Raw genomic sequence first — 26837 nt, 5'->3', positions numbered from 1 at the left:
AATTTGAAAGAGAGATCTCCTGTGTTCACAAAACATTAAAAAAAAAAAAAAAACTTACTTCACATAGTTTTTGTAACAGCTTTTCTGTGTTGATTTCTTTAAAAAGATGTGACAAAGTGTTTTGCAATTACTTATTCTACCATTTATTCCAAAAGTCTTTGTTAAAAATACCTGTTTTCCATTGGCATCATAGAGGATATATTTTAGATTTTTTAAAATATGAATTTTAACTCAATGTTTTAGATAACAAATATCTGGAGGTGCCCCTTCATTGAAGGCTCTATGCTGGAAACTCCCACTTTTCAACCCTAGTGTAGGGAAGTTCATGCCCCATCAAATTGCCCAAGCATTTGAACCGGTAATACTATGGATGTTTAAAATATTTTTGGAGTGTTGGCCAGGTGCGGTGGTTCATGCCTGTAATCCTAGTACTTTGGGAGGCCAAGGCGGGTAGATCACTTGAGGTCAGGAGTTTGAGACCAGCCTGGCCAACATGGTGAAACCCCATCTCTACTAAAAATACAAACATTAGCTGGGTGTGGTGGTGCATGCCTGTAATCCCAGCTACTCAGGAGCCTGAGGCAGGAGAATCCCTTGAACCCCGGAGGCGGCGGGTGCATGAGCCAAGATCGCCCCACTGTACTGCCGACTAGATGACAGGGTGAGTCTCCTTCTAAAAAGAACCCCAAAAGTTTTTGTAGTTTTCGAGTCTTGTTAGTCTTGTAGTCTCTGAGACTTTTTCCACAGCTGAGTTATGAGCTGTGGAAATTTAAGATCACAATGAAAGTGCTGACAAAACCTTAGCCAGGCAGAGCTCAGCAGGCCCTGTCCTTCTGCAATCAGGGCTCATTGTGAGCTTTGAAGAGTGAATCTCCATGTGATTTTATCCTAACAAACGTTTACATACCAATTGAATCAGCTTCTCCTTCCCAACCCCCTTGCATCTGCTCTGACAGTTTGCAGGGCTGTCTCTGTTCCACACATATACCCTCCTGTGTATGAGCAGTACCCTGGGGGGAAAAAGCTGTTTTAAAATCCCTCAATAGGAAGTGATCCTGGTTTTTAAGTTCTGCTGAGTCATCAAGAAAATATTAGCTTACCTCTCTGAGGAATACTTTTAAAATCAGTCTAATAGCAATCTGCTGAATAAATGCAAAATATATTTATACCCTAGAATATACACATCATGATGTGAAAACTATTTAAGAGGTTGTGGGAGCTTCCCTTACCCACCCACCGACTCAATCCAAATTGGGTCACAAAATCCTGATCCTATAACTGTCTGTGGCTTTCTAGAAAAAAAAAAAAGCTATTTGGGAAAGTACCATAGTAAACCACTTTTGAATTTTTTTATTAAGCTGACCTTACCCGTCTTTCCTTTTGTCCTTGCTCAGCAAGCATTCTGATTACCATTCACATGGTTATTTTTAGTGTTTAGAAATAATAATTACAGTGTGTTGATATTCAGTCAAAGCAAACGTCAGCTCTAAGTTCCCACACTGGCTAAAGGTCAGGTGAATGGGAGATAAATGTGGGCTTCTGTTTCCTCTAAGGTGTGAAGTGCTAACACATTACTGAAATTTGGGGAGGTTAGAGGTTGGCAAATGAAGACACCACAGGAAAGGCCAACAAGCAGCCAGTGTTTGGGGCACCATTCCTTGCAGACAGCTCCTTATTGATGCTTCTTTGTTCCAAACAGGATTGAACTGACTGCTCTAGATATTTCCTCCAGCTCTCCTCTTCCCATAGCCATAGCACGTGACTAATTACACTGTCCACCACATCCATGACCCCGCTCCTCTCCCTGTGCCTGAACATGTCTGTGTGCTCACCACACCTCAGAGGGAAGGAGAGGCAGGAGAGAGGAGAAATACTGAGTGGAAAAATACCAAGATTTGTGCTTGATTATTGGAGATAATTAAGTAGAACCTAAAAATAGTCAGGCCTCTTATTTCATATTATGTTCAAAATGATTCAACTTCAAAGCTATTCACAGCTGTGCTGGGGGTTGATATACCATAGAGCTGATTTCAAGCACTTGAATCAATGATAAGTAGAAGAAACTTCTTTCTGTTCTTCTAAGTATAACTTGGGGTGGTACCATGACTCAAGAGACTACTGAATGTGAAATAAAGAGATCAATAATATCATTACCTCCACGACAACCATCATTTATTCTGCCAATACTTTTAAATAAAGTGGAGCCATATGGCCAACACACCAGTGAGTTTTGTGATTCTTTCCTTATGAAGTTGTTGGTGATGAGTCTTTAAAATTGAACTCCATAAATGTATTGATTAAGCAGACTAGTGGTTTACTATTTTGTTGATCTATTTACTGATATTCCCAAGTATCCCAAGTATTGAACAATGCAAAGACAGACTCAAAAGTCAGAAATACAGGAAAATACGTTGTGGTACTTTAAAAGTATATATGCAGGGATTTACTCTGATACCAAACACCTCTTTCAAGTGTTGGGAATAAATCTAATTACATGCTGCCAATAACATCAGCAATTCCATGGCTTTGTGGAGACTGACCACCAGCATTGCTGCACAGACACAGGCACATATGGCATCCCCAGTCTGGTTTTGTTCACATTGCTATCTTTTCCTTACAGAATATCATTTTTCCTGACAAAGTATTGGGCATAATTTGTGGCCCAGCTCAAAGCCACTATTTTCACAAAAACTTTCCTGATACCACACTCCCTGATGTCCTCCTCCTTCAAACATCAATAGCATGGCATTGCTACTTCCCTTGTACCATTTTGCATACGAGATTGCTCTGTGTCACCAAAGGACCTCAAAGTGACCACCACTAGGACACAGCACATTGACTTCTAATAATGTTTTGGTCTCTCTTTTCCATTAGACTGAAATTTTGGAGAGCAGGGGCTGTGTCTTTGTATCTGTCTTGCCTAGCATAGGGCTTTGTCACATACCAGGCGTCCATTCTTGCTTCTATTCAACAAACACCCAGGATCGCCTGCTCTGTGCTGAGTATGGTGGTTCCACTGTGTTGGGAAGGAATGTGCGAGTGCCCTGGAGTGCTGCCCCCATCATGCTGCCACGCTTGTTTTTGCATCTCGACGGAATTTTCCAGCACCTGGCAGGGAGGAGCTGTCATCTTTCTTTTATACCCTAAGGGCTTAGCACTAAGTGCTATTGGATAAATGTAATATATTTAGAAAGACAAAGAAAAAAATCACAACTCTCCGATGTAGGGGCTGCTGCTCCTAATTTTTATAAGTTTGGCTCTTCACAACTTCTCATTGGTCAGACTTTTGTGAAGTGTTTTGAGGAGCTTATGTCTACTCTCCTTATAATTTTGGTTCAAATCAAGTCTCTGATGAAGATGAAGCTGCTCTTACAATTTTGTTTCATTACTAATGAACTACTGCTACTTAATAGATTTAATAAAGCTTATTATGAAGGTGGATACAATAAAGTAACAAGGATAGAAATTAGAACACTTCTGAGAATTATGCCCTTTACATTCAGATGGGGCACTATTAAGAGCTCTTTCCTAAATCTCAACGGATTTGCCCCATTCTCAGCCTTTGTCACCTTTATTGACCTCACTGACTTCCTGAGCATTTGTGTCAGAAACTTGAGATGTTACAGAGCTCTTCATAGTCATCAAAATGACCAATTTGACATTATATAATAAAAAACTTTGTTGGGAGGCCGAGGTGGGCGGATCACGAGGTCAGGAGATCGAGACCATCCTGGCTAACACGGTGAAACCCCGTCTCTACTAAAAATACAAAAAATTAGCCGGGCGTGGTAGCGGGCGCCTGTAGTCCCAGCTACTCGGGAGGCTGAGGCAGGAGAATGGCGTGAACCCGGGAGGCGGAGCTTGCAGTGAGCCGAGATCGCGCCACTGCACTCCAGCCTGGGCGACAGAGCGAGACTCCGTCTCAAAAAAAAAAAAACAAAAAAAAAACAAAAAAAAAAACTTTGAAAGCCTGCTTGCCTTTGAACCCAGCAGTTCCACTTTTAGCTATTTATTTTTAAGAAATAATTAAGGCTTGCTGCAAAGATTTAGTGTTGTTGTTGTTGTTGTTGTTGTTTTTCCTACAGATGGGGGTCTCGCTCTTTCACCCAGACTGGAGTACAGTGGTACAATCATAGCTCACTGTAGCCTTGAACTCTTTGGCTCAAGTAATCCTCCTGCCTCAGCCTCCTGAGTAGCTGGGACTGCAGACGTGTGCCACTGAAGCCAGCTAAGATTTAGTTCTTAATGTGTTTATCATAGCATTATTTATTATAGCAAATATATATAATAACTTATGGTTTCAGAAATAGAAAATTACTCAAAAAGAAAAGGATAATCCATATATTGGTATGTTATGTGGTCATTAAAAATGAAGAACTATATATATTATTATGAATATATGTTTGTGATATATTATTTAAAAAGGACACAAACTGGTATCCAATATTGATTCTATTTTAATGTAATATATATTAAAACATTAAATAAGTTTACACAGATAAGCAACAAAATATAATTCTTAATTATTTCTTAGGGGCAAGATTTTTATTCTCTTTCCCTCCCTGCCTCCCTCCCTCCCTCCCTTTCTTCCCTTTCTTTCTCTCTCTCTTTCACCTTCCTTCCCTCTCTCCTTCCCTTTTCTTTCTTTTCTTTTCTTTCTCTCTCTCTGTCCTCCCCTCCCCTCCCTTTCCCTCCCCTTCCTCCTTTCCCTTCCCTTCCCTTCCCTTCCCTCCCCTCCCCTCCCCTCCCCTTCCCTTCCCTTTCCTTTCTCAGCATCATGCTTGTGCCCTAGGCTGGAGTGCAGTGGCATGCTCTCAGCTCACTGCAGCCTCAAGGGATCCTCCCACCTTAGCCTCTCAAGTAACTGGGACTACATGAATGCACCACCACACCTGGCTAATTTCTTTTCTCTTTTGTAGAGATGGGGTCTTGCTGTGTTGCTCAGGCTGGTCTCAAACTCCTGGCCTCAAGCAATCCTCCTGCCTTGGACTCCCAAAGTGCTAGGATTATAGGTGTGAGCCACCATAACCAGCCAAGATTTTCATTGCTGAGTGGCAGGAAGGTGATTTATACTTTCTCCTTCATGCATACTTGGGTTTTCTATTTTATCTTTAATAATATGTGTAATAGGGAATAAAAGTAAATATTTTAAAAATTCCAAATATGTAAAAGTTTTACAAATACAGCATTTGGAGGAGGGGAACTTATATTGTGTCCTTTCCTTTATGTAAAATAACACTGTGACATTCCACAGGAACTTGTGAGCAGTCTGTATTGGCTAGTCCAACTGAAAAGCCAATACAAACTGAAGTAGCTTCTGAAGATGGTAAAAATCTGTCAGCATTCTTCAGTCAGAGGACTTTTGAGTGCCTTCCATGTTATAGGCCTTTTCCTATACTTCTTGCTTCATGGTGCTCACACTCTAGTAAAGGTGATGAGAATAATAATAAAACATATGGATGAATAGAATTTCAAAAGTCCAAAGAGAAAATCACACAGAGTAAGTAGATGGGGGCATCTGTGGGAAAGGGGAGAGCTGTGTGTTTTAGGAGTGATGTTGGAGCCCCATCCTGATTGGAAAGGGATGAGCTATGTGAAGACCTGGGAGAGTGAAAGGGCAATGGTCCAGCAAATGCAGGGTCCTTGATGGGGCAGCAGCCAGGGCCTGTCTCAGAGACAGAGGACGGCCAGCCAGAGCTGCAGGACTCACACGAGCCAGTGGGAGAGTGGGGAGACTTGGAGGCTCCACAGCAGGGGCCTTGTCACATGCCTGTCACCAGTTTGTACTTCATTTAATTGCAGCAAGAAGTCCCCAGGGAGTTTTAACGAGAGCAGTGAAGTGATAGAAAGATCACTGTGGGCCAGGCACCATGGCTCACACCTGTAATCCCAGCACTTTGGGAGGCGGGTGGATCACCTGAGGTCGGGAGTTCAAGACCAGCCTGGCCAACATGGTGAAACACCGTCTTTACTAAAAATACAAAAATTAGCTGGGTGTGGTGGCGTGTGCCTGTAGTCTCAGCTACTTGGGAGGCTGAGGCACGGGAATCGCTTGAACCCGGGAGGCAGAGGTTGCAGTGAGCCGAGATCGTGCCACTGCACTCCAGCCTGGGTGACAAAGTGAGACTCTGTCTCAAAAAAACAAAAAACAAAAACAAAAACAAAACAAAACGCATCGCTATGGCTGCTGTGTGGCAAGTAGGCTGTGGGAAAAGGTGAAAGGGGGTACCAGTTCACTGGAGAAGGGTAACTGAGCTGGTGTTTGGAGAGAGTGTTATCAGCGGAGGCGGCAAAGGGTGGTCGGATTTGGGATGTGTTTTGGAGGTGGAGCACACAGGACTTGCTGATGGACTGGATCAGGGGGTGAGGAAAAAGAAGAATGAAAGATACTTTTCAGTTTGATTATTATCAGGAGATGCAAATTAAAGTCACGTTGAGATACTAACCCATGGGTAAAATTCAGAGGACTCACAATGCCACGTTTTGGAGTGGATTTGGAGCAATCTCAAGACACACACTGCTGGTAGGAATATAAATTGGTACCAGCACTTTGGAAAACTCTTTGGCATCATCTACTCACATTCAGTGTCTGTCTGTACCCCATGACTCAGCAATTTCACTCTTAGGTATGAACCCAGAAGTAATAGGTGTGCACATGTATTAAAGACACATTAAAAATATTCAATAGTAACATTAACCATAATACTCCTAAGCTGAAAACAAACCAGTGTACATCAACAACCACAAAATGGACAGAGATTTATTCTTACAATAAATTATTGTAGAGCAATGAAATGAATGGGTTACAGTTACGTGGAATCATATCTCACAAGCACAACACTGAATGAAAGAATCCAGAAACACACACACATACACACACACACAATAATGTATGTTTCTATTTATATAAAGGTCAAAAACTTGCAAAACTAATTTTTTCAAATAGTGATCACATGTAGAACGGTGGGCACACAGGTAAGGAGGGGGTAAGAGCAGGGCTTCTGTGATGCTGAAAACGCTCTTCCTTTGACCTCGGGAGTAGTTTCTCACAACTGTGTACTTTTCTGTATATACGTTACACTTGAAAACAATGTTTAAAAATTAGGAAACAAAAACAGAGGATAGGAAGTGAGGAAGAGGAGACAGAGGATAAGATGAATTTTTCAAGCAGTTTGTGAAGAGCAAGAAAGTAATGTGGTAGTGGGTGGTGGAGTGGGTTCATTTTTTCTTGATTACAGCATGTTTGTTTGTGTGATGATGGCAGTGATGCAGGAGTGAGCAAAAACTGATAATGCAGAATAGGGAGAGAGAGGGTAATTCCAAGAACAGGGTGCTTGAGCAGGTGGCAGTGGACTCCAGGGTAGAAGAGAGGGACTTTAGCTGGGAGCCAGCATATTCTCAGAGGAAAGGCAGGACATATGGGTGAGGAAATAAAATAGCTCTTGTTTTATTGCCTCTATTTTCTTACTGAAATCAGGTTAAGAATACTGGAGTCAGACCGTTGGAATATGAGGCCACCAGAGAAAGTAGGAAGCAGTTCATTTTGGAGCAGGAAACGGAATTTCAAGGGGGACATAAGGTAGGCTTGCTGGACAAGGTTGAGTGGCCACGTGAGGTCTGTGGTCACACATTTAAGGAAAGATATGTCCGTTGCCAGACTCGGCTGCCTGGGCGTTTTCATGACACAACCTCCATGATCTAGAGCGCCTGCTTTTGTCTCATACCATAGCCTTTCAGGCCTTCACCTCCAACTGTTACTCAGAAATAGCTTTAACAAGCTTCGTTATGAAGTTTCTCAGCTGGGAGCAGACGCAAGTCACAAAACAGAATGGGAAGTGTGTGCCAGCTCCCTCCACCCGAAAGGGGGGACTCTGCAGACCCTTTTCTGGACTCTCTGACTGGCCGGCTGCCCGGTGGGTTCTGCCAATAGGTGGCACTGGTGGGAGGTTGGAAGGTAGGAGGAGAGGAGAAGAGACTTTCTGGTTTCCTCTGCAGATCAGCATCCTATTATCACTGGGCCTCCACAGCGCCTGTCTCCAGCCAGCCGCTGCTTTTGGCATTCCTGGCCCCAGCCTCGTCCCAGCCCAGGGGAGGCAGCAGCAGCCGGCCTGTGCCCTCCACAGCCGGAATGTTCCAGGTGCGCCCCACTCCCTCGCTGCCTGGCTGGCTCCATGGCTGTCCCCGCAGCTGCGAGGTTGCACCCCTTCTGTCACCCAGCACTCTTCAGGCAGTACCCTTCCCTAGAGGTCTGAGCCCTCTTCCTTCACTCCTCTAGCCCTACAGATAAGAGCTTCTTCCTTCAGTTACGAATCTCCTGATTTCATGAGCATCACTTTTCATCCTCTCACCCTCCCAGCACCTGTGCCGCCCATTCCTCGATCTAAATCCTTTTTTTTTTTTTTTTTTTTTTTGAGACGAAGTTTCACTCTTGTTGCCCAGGCTGGAGTGCAATGGTGTGATCTCGGCCCACCGCAACCTCCGCCTCCCGGGTTCAAGCGATTCTCCTGCCTCAGCCTCCCAAGTAGCTGGGATTACAGGCATGCGCCACCATGCCCGGCTAATTTTTTTGTAATTTTAGTAGAGCCGGGGTTTCTCCATGTTGGTCAGGGTGGTCTCGAACTCCTAACCTCAGGTGATCCGCCCGCCTTGGCCTCCCAAAGTGCTGGGATTACAGGCGTGAGTCACCGCGTCCGGCCCCCTTCTTTAAAAATATCTAACATGTTCTACTTTCCTAGTCTGGGGTGGTATGCTACTTGATACATCATCACAAAAAGCAAAATCCAGCAGCTAATGACCTGCCATACAACAACGAAGCTCAGTGGTTTGGACCCACTGGAAGACTGTGCGAGCCACCCTAGTGAACGTCGTGCGTGAAGGGCCAGCGGCAGCCAGCGCGCACAGCAGGCTGCAGAAGAGTGGAGCCGGCTGCAGCCTCATGCTCCACATCCCAGGGCAGCCAAAAGGTCCTCCCAGGGGTCCTGAGGCTGTGATGCAACTGGATTAAACACACCACTTTGCCCTGGTCCTACCCAAGTTTTCAAAAGCTGTCAACATAAATTTCATAGAAACAACTCTCTTTCACACTGTATTTCATCAGTTTATCTATTAATAATACTAATTCAACTAAATTAAACTAATTAACCTAACTAAATTATGTAATGCAAACCTAAGTTTACAATAAAAAGACGTTGGTCGGGTGTGGTGGCTCACGCCTGTAATCCCAGCACTTTGGGTGGCCGAGGTGGGCAGATTACCAGAGGTCAGGAGACCAGCCTGGTCAACATGGAGAAATCCCATCTCTACTAAAAATACAAAATTAGTCGGGCGTGGTGGCGGGGGCCTGTAATTCCAGCTACTAAGGAGGCTGAGGCAGGAGAATTGCTTGAATTCGGGAGGCAGAGGTTGCAGTGAGCCAAGATCGCACCACTGCATTCCAGCCTAAGCAACAGAGCAAGACTCTGTCTCAGAAAACAAACAAACAAAAAAAACCAACAAAACAAAACAAAACAAAAACCCAACCAACCAAACGAACAATAAGAAGGACATTGAGAAAAACAGTTTCAGACACCCAGCTTAACTCTGGCAGAGTACATAGCTCAACTTCAGACAACTCTGCCTGGGGACTAAAAGCAACCTGCTTGGCATGAATATTCAATGTCCTGAGGGGCATCGGGGAGAACACGCTACAGAAGGAGCAGGGCGTGGCCTGAGCAGAGCTGGAGAGGAGGACTCATCCCGTAGGAGTCTCGCGATGATGAGCATCCTTCCAGCTGAGGCGGTGGGCCCGGGGGTGGAATGTGCTGGGCAAAGTTGGATTTGAGCAAAGACTCGCGCGTCAGATAGAGGAGGGGACCAGATGTCCTTGATGCTGCCTTCCTGCTCCTTCCAGTACCATCAAGGACGTCAGAACTGTTCGATCGGAACTGTGTGATTCAGTCCATCAGAACCGTCTGACAATGGACACATGGCTGCTCAGGCAGAGGCTGCCTGGCCCCTTCCCGGAGCAGGTGAGCTGGAAGTGCTGTAAGCCCCCCTCTCATTTTAAACTAATTAACCTAACTAATTAAACCAAATTATTGATCCTTCTACAAAATGGCACCACTCAGTCTGGAATGCACCCAGATAAATGGGTGTTTCTAAATATGTTCTGTCGTGTTGTTTATAGCGTCACATTATAAACTTTTAGTAAAAAGTGAACTTCTTTAGTACAAATGTTGCACAGAGCTTCACACACCATCATGCACAAACAAGCTTTCAATAAATGTGTTAATTAACTACGATAATAGCAACTGCAGAATAGGCAGATCCAGAGGGACTTGGAGCCTAGACCCCTCACAGACTGGCACTCTCGCCTGCACTCTTCCCCCTCTGCAGAATCCAGAGGTAGGGGCAAGCACATTAGAAGACAGTGGTACAGGGCAAAGGAGGAAGGCCTTGGGCACAGGGGTGACTGGGATTTTCTCTAACCCAGGTCATTTAAATGCGGCTGGAGACAGGCTGGGACCTGTTTCCACCTGCTTCGCAATGAGGTGGGGCAAGTTGCAAGCCAGTGTTAGGTCTCAAGAGTGCTCAACAGGAGAGGACAAATGAGGTGTTTTTCACAATTCGGGTATTTCTTGGTTACCCTAGTTAGCAGGTAACAGTGTTTGCCGGATATTTGAGGCCAACTTTACTTCTGACTTCCTGTGGAGCCTCATAGGATGCAAGACAGGAGAGGAATAATTAGAAACACCTTCCAGCTCCCTGTTTCCCTTTTCCTTTCACAAAGTACTCAGGATAAACTGTTGGCAAAAGGAGTTTTTTTCATATTCTTCTAGAATATGAAGGAATGAGAAGTTGGTGTTTTTTGTTTTTGTTCAGTAAAGCTTTCCTGGGCACATGGCCTGTGGGACAGCATTTGCTGGTAACTCACTCAGCACACCCCAGCTAAATACACTTAGGGTGTAGGATGAGATTTTCCATTAGTGATAAGGTAGCAATGGGAAACAAAGAACTAAAGCCTTCTGGAAAAAGTGGAACATTTAGGTTGGTGGATTGGTACTCAAACAATTCATCTAGTGAAGGCCAGATATTTGTTTGTTTGTTTTACTTAGATAGTTCCTCTACAAGGAAGCATTATTTCCGCACAATGTTTCCTCTGTGCAGACAGGTGACTGTGCTGTACTCAGCCTGGGCTGTGGTTTATACACCCTCATTGAGAGCATCCGCGATGTGCCGTGATTCTACATGGTGTTCTGGGCTGCTCTGGGGAGCACAGCCTTTGACCCCAGGGAGCTCTGATACAGCAACACTGTATTGCTGAGGAAGGCTGTGGACAGTTGTCTGTACATGAACTGGTATTTTCTCTGCCTATCATGGGAGGCTGGGTCTGTGCAACCAAAATAAACTATTCATAATATGACAATCACAAAACTAAAACTGACTGCTCATTTTACAGGTTCTTGGGGTCATTCAAAAGTCCAGATGGGGTAACTCTGACCATGAACCTTCTACCTTTGTTGGCGTCATTTAGACAGACACGGAGGTCTGAAATTCTGGGTGACTTATCTTAAGCTGTCTTTGTTTTTTCAGTCTCAAGGCTTTTTAACTTGATTGTCCTCCACCATTTCAGGCTTAAAATGTCTAAAATGCTCTCCCCCTAAGTGGCTGCTCCTGCTGACCTGCTTGATTTTATTGTCACCAGGTTCTCTCTCAGTCAAATGGACTCAAGCTTCGGTCTCTTTTGGTCCATGCTCTGTCTGTCAAAAGACCTGACCATTCTCTCTTCATGATGTTTCTTGCACTTCCTTTCTAACACACACCCCTTAATTCAGGGTTCATGAGCTCAAATTTGAACTGTTTTTCCCGTTTTCACATGCCTCAAATTCTCCACCTGTTATTTCCCTGTTCTAAAACTCAGGCCCCACGTGAGACCTACTCAGTGAGAATTTGCTTTTCCATAAGATTCCCTGGTAGATTTCTGCAAGATCAAGCCTAAGAAGCCCTATGCAATGGGCCAAGGGTCTGCCGAATCCTTTGTGTGTACTCTCTCATTTAATCTCTACAATCCTATGAATTAGCACTATTATTATCCCTCAGTATTCATGGGCAAATTGAGGCTTAACAACGATAAGAAAATTGCCTGAGATCAGGGGCTGAAGTTCTGGACACCTTGAGGAAATACTAATGTGGAAATAAAAATGTGAACGAGCAGTTAGGACCGGATACTCTGAGGAGGTTAAACTGAATTCTGCAGGACGAGTAAGAACTAGACAGGCTAAGTGTGAGGGGACGAGAATATTCTGGAGAGGTTAATAGCAGGTGCAAAGGCCTGGAGGTGGGAGAGAAATGGGAACATTTTCAGAACAGCGAGGAGCGCAGCGTGGTTGCAGAGCAGTGACTAACGAGGAGAAGGCTGTGACACAAAGGCCTTGGAACTTGCTCAGGAATCTTGTTTAATTTTAATGAGTGCCAAGGAGAACACTGAAGTAGTTTAGATTAGAGTCTAAGCGGCTCTAGGACCGCTCCAAGGAGAAGGGAAGGAAGAGGGCACGGGTGAGGATGAAGCTGTGGGCTATCCACAGGGGTCTGGGTGGGAGTGCATGTGGTCCGGCCAGGGTAGCACAGTAGAAATGAGGTGAAATGAATGAGTGAGATTTTGCTGGAAGATACAACTGACAGGCCTCGGACCACATCTTCCTCAGCATCTTTGGCACCCTCACTAAACAGGTAGAGAGCAGCACCCTCCACGTGGACACTAACAGAAATGCCATGGTCCATCTCCGTGGTCGAGTGGGGTCTCCCTCCCTCCTTCTCCCCATCCCACTTTCCTTCCTGCCTGCCCTCCTCTCCCCCTCTCAACGTCCCTCTCCCCTCTCCGCCTCTCTCCTAGTGAGGATAAAGGATTGGGATTGGAAAACCATAATGACATGTAAACTGGAAACTCTCTGGAAGTACAGTGAGCACTACCTGTGCAGGTACAGCCGTGCATGCTGTCTGGCCTCCTGGTGTGTATCTTATACTCCAGGGGGAGCTGGCTCTGGGACATCCCAGATCCCGTGGAGAGTAGCTGCTGCCTTGTAATATGTCCAATGTGACTATGGAGCGTGAAGAGCTGCATATTCAGGTTTGAGACTCAGCTTTGCCCTGATTCCTGCTCTCTGAACAGATGCCAAACTGTGCCTCTTGGGCCAGTGCAAATGGAGAAACAATTATGCTCCAACAGTTCTCCCTGGGCCTGTCAGCCTCCAGCATGAGGAGGCTCCTCTGACTGAGTGACTACATAAGGAAGGAGAAGCAGCTGACAGTGTTCTAGGGCTACCCAGCTTCCACGAAGAGAATACAATACCTAATAACAGTTATAAAATGTCATATTTCTTGTCTGATTTTTCTTATTTTTTAAAAACACTGCAGAGAGTGGTGGATGGTTGAAATTGGGTTTAAAGATCAATTTTCTTTCTATCCTAAAAAATGGTAATTTTAGACAGTCACATACAGAGTGACCATTCTCTCCCTGCTAAATAAGAATGTTTTAGATATTTTGATTCACAGCTATCTGCAAATGCTTTACAGATTTCATGCCTATTGATTATTTACATTCATAGCAGAGGGCTGTGTTTTCACATGTAAATCCCAATAATTTTTTTTTAACCATTGAAGATGTATGAAAATACATGTCAAACTAGGTTATCACATTTATTTTTCTTTTCCTAAAGGGGAACAGCTCTGTTCTTAGAACTCACATCAATTTAATTTATCAGCTGGTTTGTTTGTAAGTGGGATCATCTATCAGCAGAGGGGTATTTAGAAGCTGTCCCTCTGAAGACAGGTTTCAGGTTTCTCTTCAAAATGCAAAAGGAATCACAGAGTGTTGCCTGGGCTGGTCTTCGTTGGCTGGAGGGTTTGTCGTTGTTTTTCACTGTCAGATATTTTCACTCTTTGTTTTGTAACACAACCGTCTACCCACCTGCCTTGTTAAAAAATCAGTAGCAATAAGATCAACATAGTGGGCTTATTCCTCCTCTTGACTCAATGACTTGCATTGATTCTTAGTGATATTTGGATCAACCTGTCTTTTGGCCACCTTTGGAGTGAAACAGAACCTAGTTTCCCTACGCCATTCTGAAACTTGACAGCAAGGCTTGCCTTGGCTAAGGACGAGGTCTGGCATTCAATGCCTGCAGTACACCTGACGTATATGTGTCAAGCTTAATCGGTTAGCTGGGGACACTAGATGTGAGGAAAGAGCCAAAGACTCAAAAAACGCAACTCAACTCTTGGTTCCTATGTTTAGGATAAATAATCTGATGAAGACTAAGGATTGCATTTTCCTCATTTTTTTTTTCTGTACAATTTTATGTATCGTCCTTAAACTGAAAATGTGACCTCATTTTCTCAGATCCCTCTCTCACCTTCCCTTCTCTATCTCCATCATCTTTGGAAGAAAAATCTCTCCATAATTTTCCAAATCTTTTAGAAAACTAGTAGAGATACTCAGTGACCTCGGGCCACCAGAAGGTGACTTGCAACCCTCCACGTGTGCTCCCGGATTTTCTCCCTCTAGAGAGTTCCCAATTGTATAATTGTACTAAGGAGTTCCCAAGTTGTTCTGGAGATGAGCACTAAATTCCTGACAGAGATTTAGTTTGATGTTGCCTTTCAATTTCATTTGTATTCTGGTTTACAGATCATTTCCTAAAACATATACCTGGCATTATATGCCTATTGGGAATTCATTGATTCAAAGATAGAATAGAGCTGTCAGGAAGTTTGGAAATCATCCAGTTTAACTTGTGACCTTTACATTTGAGCAACCTGGGGCCCAAAGAGATTAAGTGGCTGTGCGAGGTTTTATAGTGAGGTAGTGAGACAGCCAGAGCCCAGGCCTCTGCATGCCCAGCTCATGGTCTTCAACCACCAGACGCAACGAAAAACAGTCATCCACAACTAATTCACACGGCCTTCTGCCTTCTCCGTGCTTTTCTCTTTTTCTGTGCAAAGACTCCACTTTCCTCTTCTTCCAATTTGCTGTCTAGCAATTGAGAAACATACATTGTGGATCTCTTTGACCTTATTCTCAAACTTCTTGGACCAAAGCTATTCTAGTGTGAAACTAGGGTTGGGCCAGGAATCTATGAATAAATGGGTCACCAGCTACCAATACACATTTTCTCTTCCTTTTCCTATACAGGTAACATGCACCCTGATTCTGTCCCCCAAATTAAAGCACTCAGCTTAAACTAGCATGCTCCATGCCATAAAAAGTTATAAGGACAGTGAGGAGATTCCCCAGACCAACCAGAACAAAACCCAAATTGGAGCATGACCCAGCACAAGGGAGCAGCATGTGCCCAGAGGGGTGCACAGAGGCCCTGCTGAGATCCAAACAAAACGAGCACCTTACAATACGTTAACTGTGTAACAGCATCTATTTAGTTACAGGATTGACAAATTAATAGGAAATGCTTTCCTTAGAAAATGCCCTCTTATCCATCATCCATGTGCCCATGTATTCACCTGTTTACCCACCAGTCTGTCTAATCTTCTTGCTGCCTTATTCTAGAAAGGATTTGAGCAGCAGGCTTTAAGGAAATGCCTGGCAGCTCTGCTGTAACTGGAATAGTCCTACTGATGAGATCATCAAATATGAGAAAGCACAAAGATATTAATCTGATAATAATATCCATTTTATAAAACTTCATAGTATATAAATATTAATAAACATTCACAACATTTTTTTCCTTTATGACCTTCTTTCTTTAAATATTAGGGTAATCTCTACCATTTCCTTTTAATCTCCTTTTTCTCATTGTCTCTCTCTCTCTCTCTCTCTCAACATCAAAAGGAAATAGTAGGAATTACTCTAATACCATATATATATACACACACACATGCATACACACATATGTATATTAGAGAGAGAGAGAGAGAGTTACTGCTTTCTTTGCAACTTTTGGAAATTATACCATTATAAAAACCAGAAAGCCTCAGTTGACTGACTCTATCCCCACATCGACCAAGTGTAAAATCATAAAGATTTTTTTTTTTCCTACTAAGAGGACAGCTGGAGAGCAAAAATGCACTGTCTTTCAATTAATCAGTCATGAGAAGCAATGGTAGGAAAACATCATGCATCATTCACGAAACACATGTAAAACAGCAGACACATCACAGGCCTGTGTCAACAAAGGGCATTAGGACATTTCCTCAGATTGTGACAAAAGTAGCCAGTCAATCTTTCCCCAAATTCAGAAACCAAATTGCAAGCCCTTACCTTGGAGGGCCTGTAAGCTATGAGTCTGTACGATAATGCAGAGCTGCAGGACCAGCTGTGGAGCACTTTCCAGAAAGGTGGCTAGCAAATGCAGCATGCTCACATCCGCATACTCATATACCATTTTCCAGTAAAACCTCCATCTGTCATTCTCCCCACTCTGTCGGCTTCGAATACCTAAGTATATTGTGTGGAAATATCTAGAAAGAAAACATGGAGAATAAGAAAGAGATGAGTGATGATAGTTTATAATTCAAACTCCAGGGTTGTTCTTTTCTGCAAGCCACCATATGCAAGCAAGCACAAGAAACAATTACCTCGGGGGCTTATGAGTTAAAGTCCAAAGTTAACTGCTTAAGAGTACCCATATTTGTAAATGCTCACTTTGAGAAGTCACTGCAATTTTAGTCCTCATAAAGACCTTCTGCTCAATTGCAATATGAAGAAGCGTGAGGTGGAATGTGGTGGAAATTCAGGTGGAGAATGGGTTTGCTACTTTAAAGATCTACATACATTCTTTTTTGTCAGTTTCTTTATGTGCTCAACGGTGTTCATGAGGGGATTTCTCCTAGGACAGAATGAAAGCCTGAAATACCAAAATGTATGTGCATATAAACCTTCTTATGCCTTAAAAAACCACTTTTTATTATTGCAAATTCCCAACATATACAAAAGGAGAAAAAAATAAAGTAATGCATCCACTATACCCTTCCACCCAGTGTACGTACAGTTGATCCTTGAACAATGAGGGTTGGGATATCAATGTAGTTGAAAATCTACATATAATTTTTGACTCTCCACTTCACTAATAGCCTATAGTTGATTGGAAGCCTTACTGATAACATAAACAGTCTATCAACACATATTTTCTATATGTATTATATACTGTATTCCTACAATAAAGAGAAAAGAAAATATTAAAATCATAAGGAAAAGAAAATATATTAACTATCCATTAAGTTGAAGTGGATCATAAATGTCTTCATCGTCATCATCTTTACATTGAATAGGCTGAGGAGGAAGAGGAGGGGTTGGTTTTGCTGTCTCAGGGGTGGTAGAGGTGGAATAAAATCTGCCTGTAAGTAGACCTGCACAGTTCAAACTTGTATTGTTCAAGGGTCAACTGGAGTTATCAACATATTGCCAATCTTTTTTATTTGTACCTCCACTTACGTCCTGTCACCAAATTATTTTAAAGCAAACCCTGGGCATCACATTATTTCATCTATAAGTATTTTATTTAAAATAATTTTAAAACCAATATTGTGATCACATTTACAAATAAAGACAGTAATTTCTTAACAGTATCAAATACTCAATGTTCATATTTTCCTGATTATCACAATTTTTTAAGTTTGTTTGAAATGCAGTCCAAACAGGATTCACATAAGATGATTATTTGATACGTATCTCAAGTCTTTTTTACAACATGGATTATCCTTCCATGTCCTTTTAAATTTCTTGCATATTTTCTTCGTCTTGATTTTAATGATTGTATTTGCATGGTGTGGTTAACATATCTATCCTTTGTGTTTTCTGCAAATGGGTAATTAGTGTTAGAATTTTGATCAGCTTCAAGTTCGACTGTTTTTGGCAGGTGATGTTGTGTACTTTCATCAGGAAGCACATCAGAATTAGTTGTTCTATTTTATGATCTTACCATATACTGATGATATTGCAATCAAGGTTGCAAAATGGTGATATTCAGAGTCCATCATCCTTCTTTACTTACTTGTTAGAATACTTCTTCAGCTCTCTTGCCAATGTCTCTGCAGTATTTGGTTGTCTGGAGCTTGCTGTCTGGTAGATCCCTCAAGAAAGGTACATAGGGATAATATTTCCCGAGCTCTTGCATATTTATAACAGTATGTAGTTCTCAATCTTGCCTTGGGTGAGTATAGGTTCTTTTGGTTACACAGACCCAAAAGTTTCACAGTTTTAGTTGGAGATTGGTACCTACTTTTAGAGTCTGTGAATGAACTGCATTTACCTAGTGCAAAGATTCTCAGATGCCAAGAGCGAAGGATAGCAGAGATACAGCAAGGAAGTGCAGGTGCAGAAAATCCAGGCAAGCTTTTCACCGAAAGCTTAGGTTGGATGGATATAGAATTCATGCATATTCCATGCAAGGTCCAAGATCTGCAATTTATTTATTTGAGCCCTTTAAATCTGTCACTTCGTTGTTTACTAGCCTAGTGTTCTTATGGAAAAGTCTGATAGAAATCTGACATTCATTCTCTTATAAGCTACTTGATCTTTTTGCTTTGAAGTCCGAAGCATATTTTGTTTCTTTTTAGAGATCTATGGTTTTATTAGAATGTACCTTGATATCGGCTGTTCTGCATCCATTTTCTGAAGAATGTGATATGTATCTTCATTATATAGCTTCAGGTTTCCATGTGTAGTTTTAATTTTTCTTGAATGATAGCATTCAGTATTTTTTCTAATCCATTGCTTTGTCTTTCTTCTTGGATGCCTCCTATTGATTATATATGCTATATCTGCTTTATTCTGTGTCTAACAGTTTCTCTTGAATCCTTCTAATCTCAAACTTCTTCTTGATTTTTCCTCCTCTCCATCTTCTATTCATCTTCTCACTATGGTGTGTGTATAGTGCCATATCCCTTCCAGTTGAGTTTTCATGTCTGTCCTGCTTTTTTTTTTTAATATAAAATTCTAGGCTGGTCATGGTGGCTTACACCTGTAATCCCAGCACTTTGGGAGGCTGAGGTGGGCGGACCACCTGAGGTCAGGAGTTCAAGACCAGCCTGACCAATATGATGAAACCCCCCTCTCTACTAAAAATACAAAAATTAGCTGGGTGTGGTGGCACATGCCTATAATCCCAGCTACTTGGGAGGCTGAGACAGGAGAATCACTTGAACCTAGGAGGCAGAGGTTGCAGTGAGCCGAGATCACATCATTGCGCTCCAGCCTGGGCAACAAGAATGAAACTCCATCTCAAAAAAAAAAAAAATTCTATACTGATGAGTCCTATCCATCATCCTTTGTGTCAAATATTACTTTTTTCTACTTATTTCTTTTATGAATTTTTCTAATTCTGATTTATATTGTTCTTCATAGCTTTTACAATTTTAAAATTTTCTTTCAGGTCATTTAGAAGTATTTGCTTATGATTTTTATCCATTTTGTGCATGTGTGTTTTTTTTGTTTGTTTCATTGTCTATAGAAACATCAGTTTTCTTACTTTCTTTTCATTGTAATAATTGATAATTTTCTTGTTGCTAAGTTTTAAAAGTTAATTTAGTTTCCTATACTTTTAGGAGGGATGAGTGGGCCAGGATAGCTGAGCTTGTTTTACAGCTGTAACACACTCTTCTGGTGTTCTCATGAAGTGGTAAACAGAATCACTTGTTACTTTCTGCTATCAGCTGCCTCTGCTCCTCCCCCCTTTTATTTGGACATTCTCTCTCATCTTTTGCGGTTGTCCCTGTCCTACTCAGTTTGGAATCTATTCCCAGCAGATTCTCCTCAGTATGGAGCCTTGTTTGGGAAAGGCCTTCAGTTTCTTAGTTAATGGGATTAAAGGACCCAGCCCGCTCCAGTAGCATCAGATTTGGTTGCACTGTGGCCTCCTTGGACTCACCCCTGCATTGGATCATTGAGAACACCCTCCCTCCATGTCTCCCCTCCTACTCTGAGCTTGGTTCAGGGCACTTCTCAGGGAGTATCTAGTTCTCAAGGTCTTCCCTCTGCTTTCTCCTGCATGGTTTTGATATCACATTGGCTCTTACATGTTGTCACTAATTTGTCTCTAGGTAATTATGGGGGTATCTCAACACTGTTTTATCATCCACAATTCTTCAGTTTTGTCAACCTAGTTGCTCCGCCTATTTTAATTCGATAATTTTGGTAGACTAAAGAATGATGTTGCTATTGTCACCATATTTGCAGAACATACCATTTTAAAACACAAAATGGCTTTAATCATTCCCTTGAACTTTTGGCTGCTCTGTATGAACTCTAAGGTGAAGCTTGCTATCGTGCACTTTACAGGGACTTTCATGGGCAGATCTCTTTCTCCCACCGCTCCACGGCTGCAGCTTGTGATGAGCTCAGTGCAAACTGCTGGTGTTTCCTTTCTTCTACCTCCATGGCTGTTCACATGCTTATGCTTGGAATAGCCCTGGAATAGCCTTTCCTGATTCTCTGACTGCCAGGCACATTTATGAATAAATAGTCTCCATTCGATCATCACCAATCATCCTTGAATACTCCATGCATATGCAACCTGTTTGTATTAGTTTCCTAGAGCTGCTTTAACAAAGTGTGACAGACTGTGGTTTAAATCACAGAAATTTATTATCTCACGGTTCTGAAGACTGGAAGTCTGAAATCAGGGTGTCATCAGAGTTCATTCCTCCTGAAGTCTGTAAGGAAGCATCTGTTGCATGCCGCCCTTCAGTAGTTTCTGGTGGTTTGCTGGCAATCTTTGGCATTCCTCAACTTGTAGAGGCATCATCCCAATTTCTGTCTTCTTCACAGGGCATTCTCCCTGTGTGTGTGTCTGTTTCTGTGTCTAAATTTCTTCTTTATATAACTACACAGTCATACTGATTAGGAGTCACCCCAGTGATCTCATCTTCACTTGATCATGACAAAGATCTTATTCTATTTCCAAAATAAAGTCACATTCACAGGTATGAGGTTAGGACTTCAGTATCTGTAAGGGAGGACACAATTCAACCCTAACACTTTTCTATCAGTGTTTGATCTTGTTCACTCCATGACTTCTCCTCCCCTGTTTAGTGATTTCCAAGTCTGTATCTCAAACTCCAACCCTCACCTGAGATTCAAACACGTGTCCCCATCTACTTTCCAGATTTCCCGCAATCATATAAAAGCAAACATATTCAAAACACCTTGTTAGACTTCTTTCTAAATTTGTCCCATTTGCTATACTGGGGAGACACTTCCATCCATTAAGTTGTCCAAGCTAAATCTAGGGGGCATTTTAGGCCTTTACTACTTACATCTGGTAACTATATTCTGGAGCTTTTATCTCTTTAATATATTTCTTTTCCTCTCCCTTTACTAAAGTCAGATTCTTTGGGTTTCTATTTTGGTTCTTTAATCTACTAATGGTATGACTTTGGGCTTAAAATCTCTCTGCCTTAATATGTCCATCTTTAAAGGGGGAAAATCACAGTACCAATCACATAGGTTGACCTGAGAATTAAATGTAATAAAAGTGAAGGACTCAGCACAGAGCTTGGTATTAATAGATAGAAAGCATTCAGTAAATGCTCGTTCTTACTATTTATTGATTGACTTTGAAAACGCTAGTGGATTCTTCCCATTGCTTCTAGTGTGACCTGTCTGTGACATACATTGAATCCAATTTCCATCACCTTTAAAACCTCAATGACTCCCCACTGCCTAGAAGACAAAACAGTTAAGTCAATCAATGCAAATGAAGGCATTTAAGTTTAAAACTTTTAGTTTTAACCTTTCTTCCTAACCTTTGGCCTCTATGCCCTATCCCATATTCTATGTTCCCACACTCATTGAAACACTCCCTGCTCCTTGGAGATGAATCCGCACCTCGTGCCTTTGCTCATGTGGTTCTCCTGCCCTGGAATGCCTCTACACATTCCTTATCACGCTGGAATCTCTACTATTTTATAATACTCAAGAATTCCCTCTCCCCACCCGGGTAAAACTGGCCATTCCATTGTTCGAGCCCAAATTATCTTTATTCAGACTTTAACTAGGGAAAAATAACATTATTTTTGTATGTATTCATCTGTGAGTTCATCTCATATTCTAGAATATAAACTCCCAGAGAGGAAAGAATGTCATTTGTCTTTGTACCCCTATAAAGAAACATCTGGCTCAGTTTCTGATGATTAATAAGCACTCAATTAACATGCATCCTTTTATGGATTCAATGAGTATGTATTGAACACATGCAATATTTGCAATTTTGTGTTTTTGTCCAAGGGAAACAGGAAGTCACTGGAGAGATTTGAATGGAAAAGTAGGGAATCTGACTTGCATTTTAACAAAGTTGGTTATTGTGTGGAAAATAAAGGATAGTAGGGCCAGGAGAAAAGTAGGGGCATTGGCCGGAAGACTAGTGCAATAATCCAGGTGAGAGAAGATGCTGGCTTTGATCAGGGGGGCCAGTGATGTTGGCTGTGTGAAGATGTAAGAGTTGGCTATCTTGTGAAGAAAGCACAGACAGTGTTTGCAGGGAGTGAACAAATTAATGAATAAATGCTGTACTTCCTTGCAATTCTAACAGAAGGTTTAAATTCAGGACCTCCACGGTCAGTAGAACTCCCACAAATACCTCCCTGAGCTACTTTCTTTCTAGTTTTTTTCTGGGAGAAGGCTATGTATACTCCCAGCTGTTTGTTTCTATAGGCTAAAAAGCTACAAACATGCTCCCCAGGGACTTGAACTCTTCTGGTACAATGAGACGTTTGTTTTTATAGCACCTTGAGCTCACAGTTAATCTGATCCTGGTGACAGGTTTCTTCCAATAGAATAAAACAACCAGTATTAGGTTTCACAGAGTTTCACATAATAAGACACAAAATCAAACCTTCTAATACTGCACATACAGAGTTCAAACATCTATAAACCAAGGATGGCAAAAAAAAAAAAAAAGCTGTTTTCAGGTCCTGAATGGGGAGTTTTTTTGTTTTAATTTTGGTAAACTATATATAACATAAAATTTACCGTCCTAATTATTTTAAGTGTGCAGTTCAGGAGTGTGAAGTGCCATCACATTGCTGTGCAAACATCACCACCACCCATCTTCAGAAGTCCGTTCACCTTAGAAAATGGAAACACTGGCTGGGCATGGTGGCTCATGCCTGTAATCCCAGCACTTTGGGAGGCCAAGGTGGGTGGATCACTTGAGGTCAGGAGTTCGAGACCAGCCTTGCCAACATGGTGAAACCCCATCTCTACCAAAAACATAAAAAATTAGCCAGGTGTGGTGGCGCACGCATGTAATCCCAGCTACTCAGGAGGCTGAGGCAGGAGAATCACTTGAACCTGGGAGGCAGAGGTTGCAGTGAACCGAGATCGTGCCACTGCACTCCAGCCAGGGTGACAGAGCGAGACTCTGTCTCAAAAAAAAAAAAAAAAAAAGAAAAGAAAAAGAAAAGAAAACATAATCTCTATATCCACTAAACAATTCTCCATTCCCCTCCTTCCCCAGCCCCTGGCAACTACCATTCTACTTTCTCTCTTCTCTGGATTTAACTCTGGATGAATCTCTGGATTTAACTACTCTGGATATCTTCTCTGGATATAAGTGGAATCATACAGTATTGGTCTTTTTGTGACTGGCTTATTTAATTTAGCATAATGTCCTCAAGGTTCATCTGTGCTATATAGCTCGTATCAAACTTTACTTTTAGATGGGGAGTTTTAAAATGCCTGAATTTTTGATGGAGGAAAGACCTCCATACAACATAGCAACTCCTTGATGGGTCCAGCTTACAAAGAATGACACAGGAAAATATTCTAGATTAAGGCTCCATCTACCAGCCTGGAAGTCCTGCCCTTAGGAAGTAGGGGCGGGTGGGTCACGTGAAGTGCCAGGCTGGTGTCCTGCACATGCTCTTGCTCTTTGAAAATAACTATAGGCAAAGAGCACGCACAAATTCACTCAGGATTAGCTATGAGGATATACAGCATTGTGTTATTTATAGTACAAAAAATGGTTAAAACCCAAATGCCCAATGATAAGGTATTAAACAAATTATAACACATCCATTCATTGTATATTGTTAAGGCAAAAGGCAGGTTAAAATAGTATAGCCCATGTATCCCATTAATAATTTTAAGTGTGTGTGTGTGTATGTGTGTGTGTGTACACACAGAATAAAATTTAGGACATTTAACACCAAAATATTAAAGTGATGATCTCTCAGTTGTGGGATCATGTGTTATTGTTATTTTTGAAATTCATAAACAATGCTGTAATAAACTTTCATGTAGCTAAAGTGCTGAAATAGCTTTCATATTTTTTAAGCTTTTGATATATATTGTAAAATTGTTCTCTAGAAAGACTGTACTAATTGGTAGTGATAAGTGTCCTTATTTTCTTAAACCCTTATGTGTTATCATTAAAATTGCCAATTATATGGGTGGACAAAATGCATGTTCGATTAGTGACTTTTATTCTTATTGAGGTTTAACATTCGTTGGTGTGTATTAGCCTCTTGTATTTATTATTCTGTGATTTGCCTGAACGTCATTTTCAATTTTAATGTGTTTATTTTTCAGGCCCTGATCCTCAAATTTGGCTTATTTAACACGGACCGTGGTAACCAAATCACTGACAAATTCCTACCACATATTTTACACTATAATATTCTAGCTTGGAATCAGAGGATGCAGAAGCTGGAGGGATGTAGGGATCAGATGTCCAAGGTGATATGGCTGAGAGATGGAAGCTGAGCCAAGGTCCCCGATATCCCAATACCAGGTTCCATGATCATACATTACATCTGTCCAGCTTGCATTATTCTGGAATTCACCATAGCAAAAACGATCAGATGGTATTTACTGCATTTCCCAGTCTTCTACGTGCTTTTTTGCTGAGAGACAATAGGTGCAGAGGTTAAGGACTTCAGTTCTGAACAATCATGGCTCTGTCAGTTCCAGAACTCTGGGGAATTACTTTCTAATTTCTAAACTTTAGGTTTCCATCCTGTTAAAAAATGACTAATTAAAAATAAGATGAGATGATGTACATAAATTACCTAGTAAGCAATAAGTAAATATTAGACGTCAGTAAAAATAAGTTGTTTTTTTTCAGGAGTAAAATCAAAGTAGCAATGATACCTTAATCTTTGGATTTTCCTTTCAGCTACCTGGGCTCCAAGACATCTTGAGACTCTGATTTGTGTGGGTCAGAGAACTCAAAGTCTGTGGAAACCATTCTCTCTTTCATCTCTCTCTCTCTCTGTCTGTCTCTGTCTGTATTTATCTAGTTCTATATGTCTATCTGTATCCATCTCTATCTCTCTATCTGTATATCTGTCTATATCTCTATGTAAACATCTCTATCTACTTATCTGTCTGTCTCTGTTACTCTATCTAGATCTCTACCTATTTCTGTATCTTTCTGTCTCTTTTATCTATCATCTCTCTCTGTGTGTATGTGTGTGTGTGTGTGTGTGTGTGTTTATGTTTGTCTGTCTCTCTCTCCCTCTATCATCTACCTATCCATTATCTATTCATCCAGTCTATCCAGGTCCTTCCTGGATTGTATTGTAACCTCATGTCCTATATTGTAACCCCATGTCCACTTCTGACACTGGGGAGAGGAGGATGGCTGACAGCCAGTCCCTGGAAAATGACCCTTTGCACACTTGAAGAGAAAAGCCAAGCAGTCTTGTCTCCTTGGAAACTGTGCTGATTGTATCTAGAAAATATTCTTTCCTTCTGGTTCTCATAGACGATATCCTGTGAGCCAGAATTACCCCCTGAGAAGGCAGGGATGGCCGTCCCTCCCTCACAGGCTGTGTGGGGATTAGATGGGAGGATGTGCCTGGCACACACATGCCTCACTCATGACAAGCACGCTGCCATGAACCGTGGCTCTTGATGTTCTGGATTCCTCTAGATTGCTGGTCTTTTCCCCCCTCATAACTGAGGTGATTTGACGTCTTCAGTCCTCGTCATTTTCTCTAGGCATGTTATCCTGCATGGTGTTTTGTCACATTGGGTTAGATCAGTCTGTTAATCAGGATCTGGGCTTCGACTGACCTTCCAGAGGAGAAGACGAAGATGTCACCACCCTACTGAGAAACAAGCTGATTTCTGGGCTTCCTGAAATCCAGGGAATCCAGGCTGGGGGCTAGGTAGGGTGGAGGTTGGGGCTCACTAAGGTTTTCCTTTTGAGGATTCTGCGTGGTTGTAAGAAAATATCTCTAAAGAGGTTGGTCAGGGAAGTTCACAGTAATGAAAAGTTTCAGGTCCACTTAGATATTTATACAGATGGCAGAGAGAAGTCACAGAAAGCCATATACACAGTTAAAAATTTAGCATAACTACCACAGAGTATCATTAAAGGAGGAAAAAAGTTTCAAGGCCTTGCCATCAAGGATGAAATATGCCATGAGCATGAGAGAACAGTGGATTAAATACCCAGCTCTCATTAGTGCTAATGGGAGATGTTCCCGATAAAAGCCCTCTCTGAAATGTCAATGTGTTCTGCCTCCTCTTCAGAGGTAAACACATTTACAAGACACTTGCTTTCCTTACCATATGACTGATTCATTTTCTCATATGGTCATTCTTATTATTTATTGCCTTGGGAAGCATGCTAAGGGAAGATATAGTTTTGTTTACATCACAAAGGTCACCAGGAATTCTGCACTGACTTTATACACATAATCTCAGTCCAACAACATCTTGACTTTGTGATTTCCTTAGCATTTTTGAGGATGTGCATGAAAACACACATGCATAACTCCCCACTACACCATGCACATGGACACCTATATGTAACCCATCCCCTCCACAACGCAGGCACAAAATCAAGTCCAGTGAGATTCTGAACATGTAAATTGCATTTAAATTCTCAGCTCCTTTT

General features: G+C 41.8%; 1 protein-coding gene across 3 annotated transcripts in view; it reads right to left on the bottom strand.

Annotated features, from left to right (window-relative positions):
* The window catches only part of XKR4 (XK related 4), a 441254-nt gene that overhangs the window by 169546 nt on the left and 244871 nt on the right, over positions 1-26837 (bottom strand). For all 3 annotated transcript variants that reach the window (XR_004672896.3, XR_004672897.3, XM_034966105.4), the window contains exon 2: positions 16253-16452. Coding sequence is in view for 1 of the 3 variants with exons in the window: in XM_034966105.4 (XP_034821996.1) it covers positions 16253-16452 (200 nt within the window). In the remaining 2 variants the exon portion in view is untranslated. The remainder of the gene's footprint in view (positions 1-16252; positions 16453-26837) is intronic.

Source organism: Pan paniscus, chromosome 7, assembly GCF_029289425.2.
Source record: "Pan paniscus chromosome 7, NHGRI_mPanPan1-v2.0_pri, whole genome shotgun sequence".
In the NCBI taxonomy this organism is placed as follows: Eukaryota; Metazoa; Chordata; class Mammalia; order Primates; family Hominidae; genus Pan; species Pan paniscus.
This window is presented reverse-complemented; position numbering and strand designations above follow the sequence as displayed.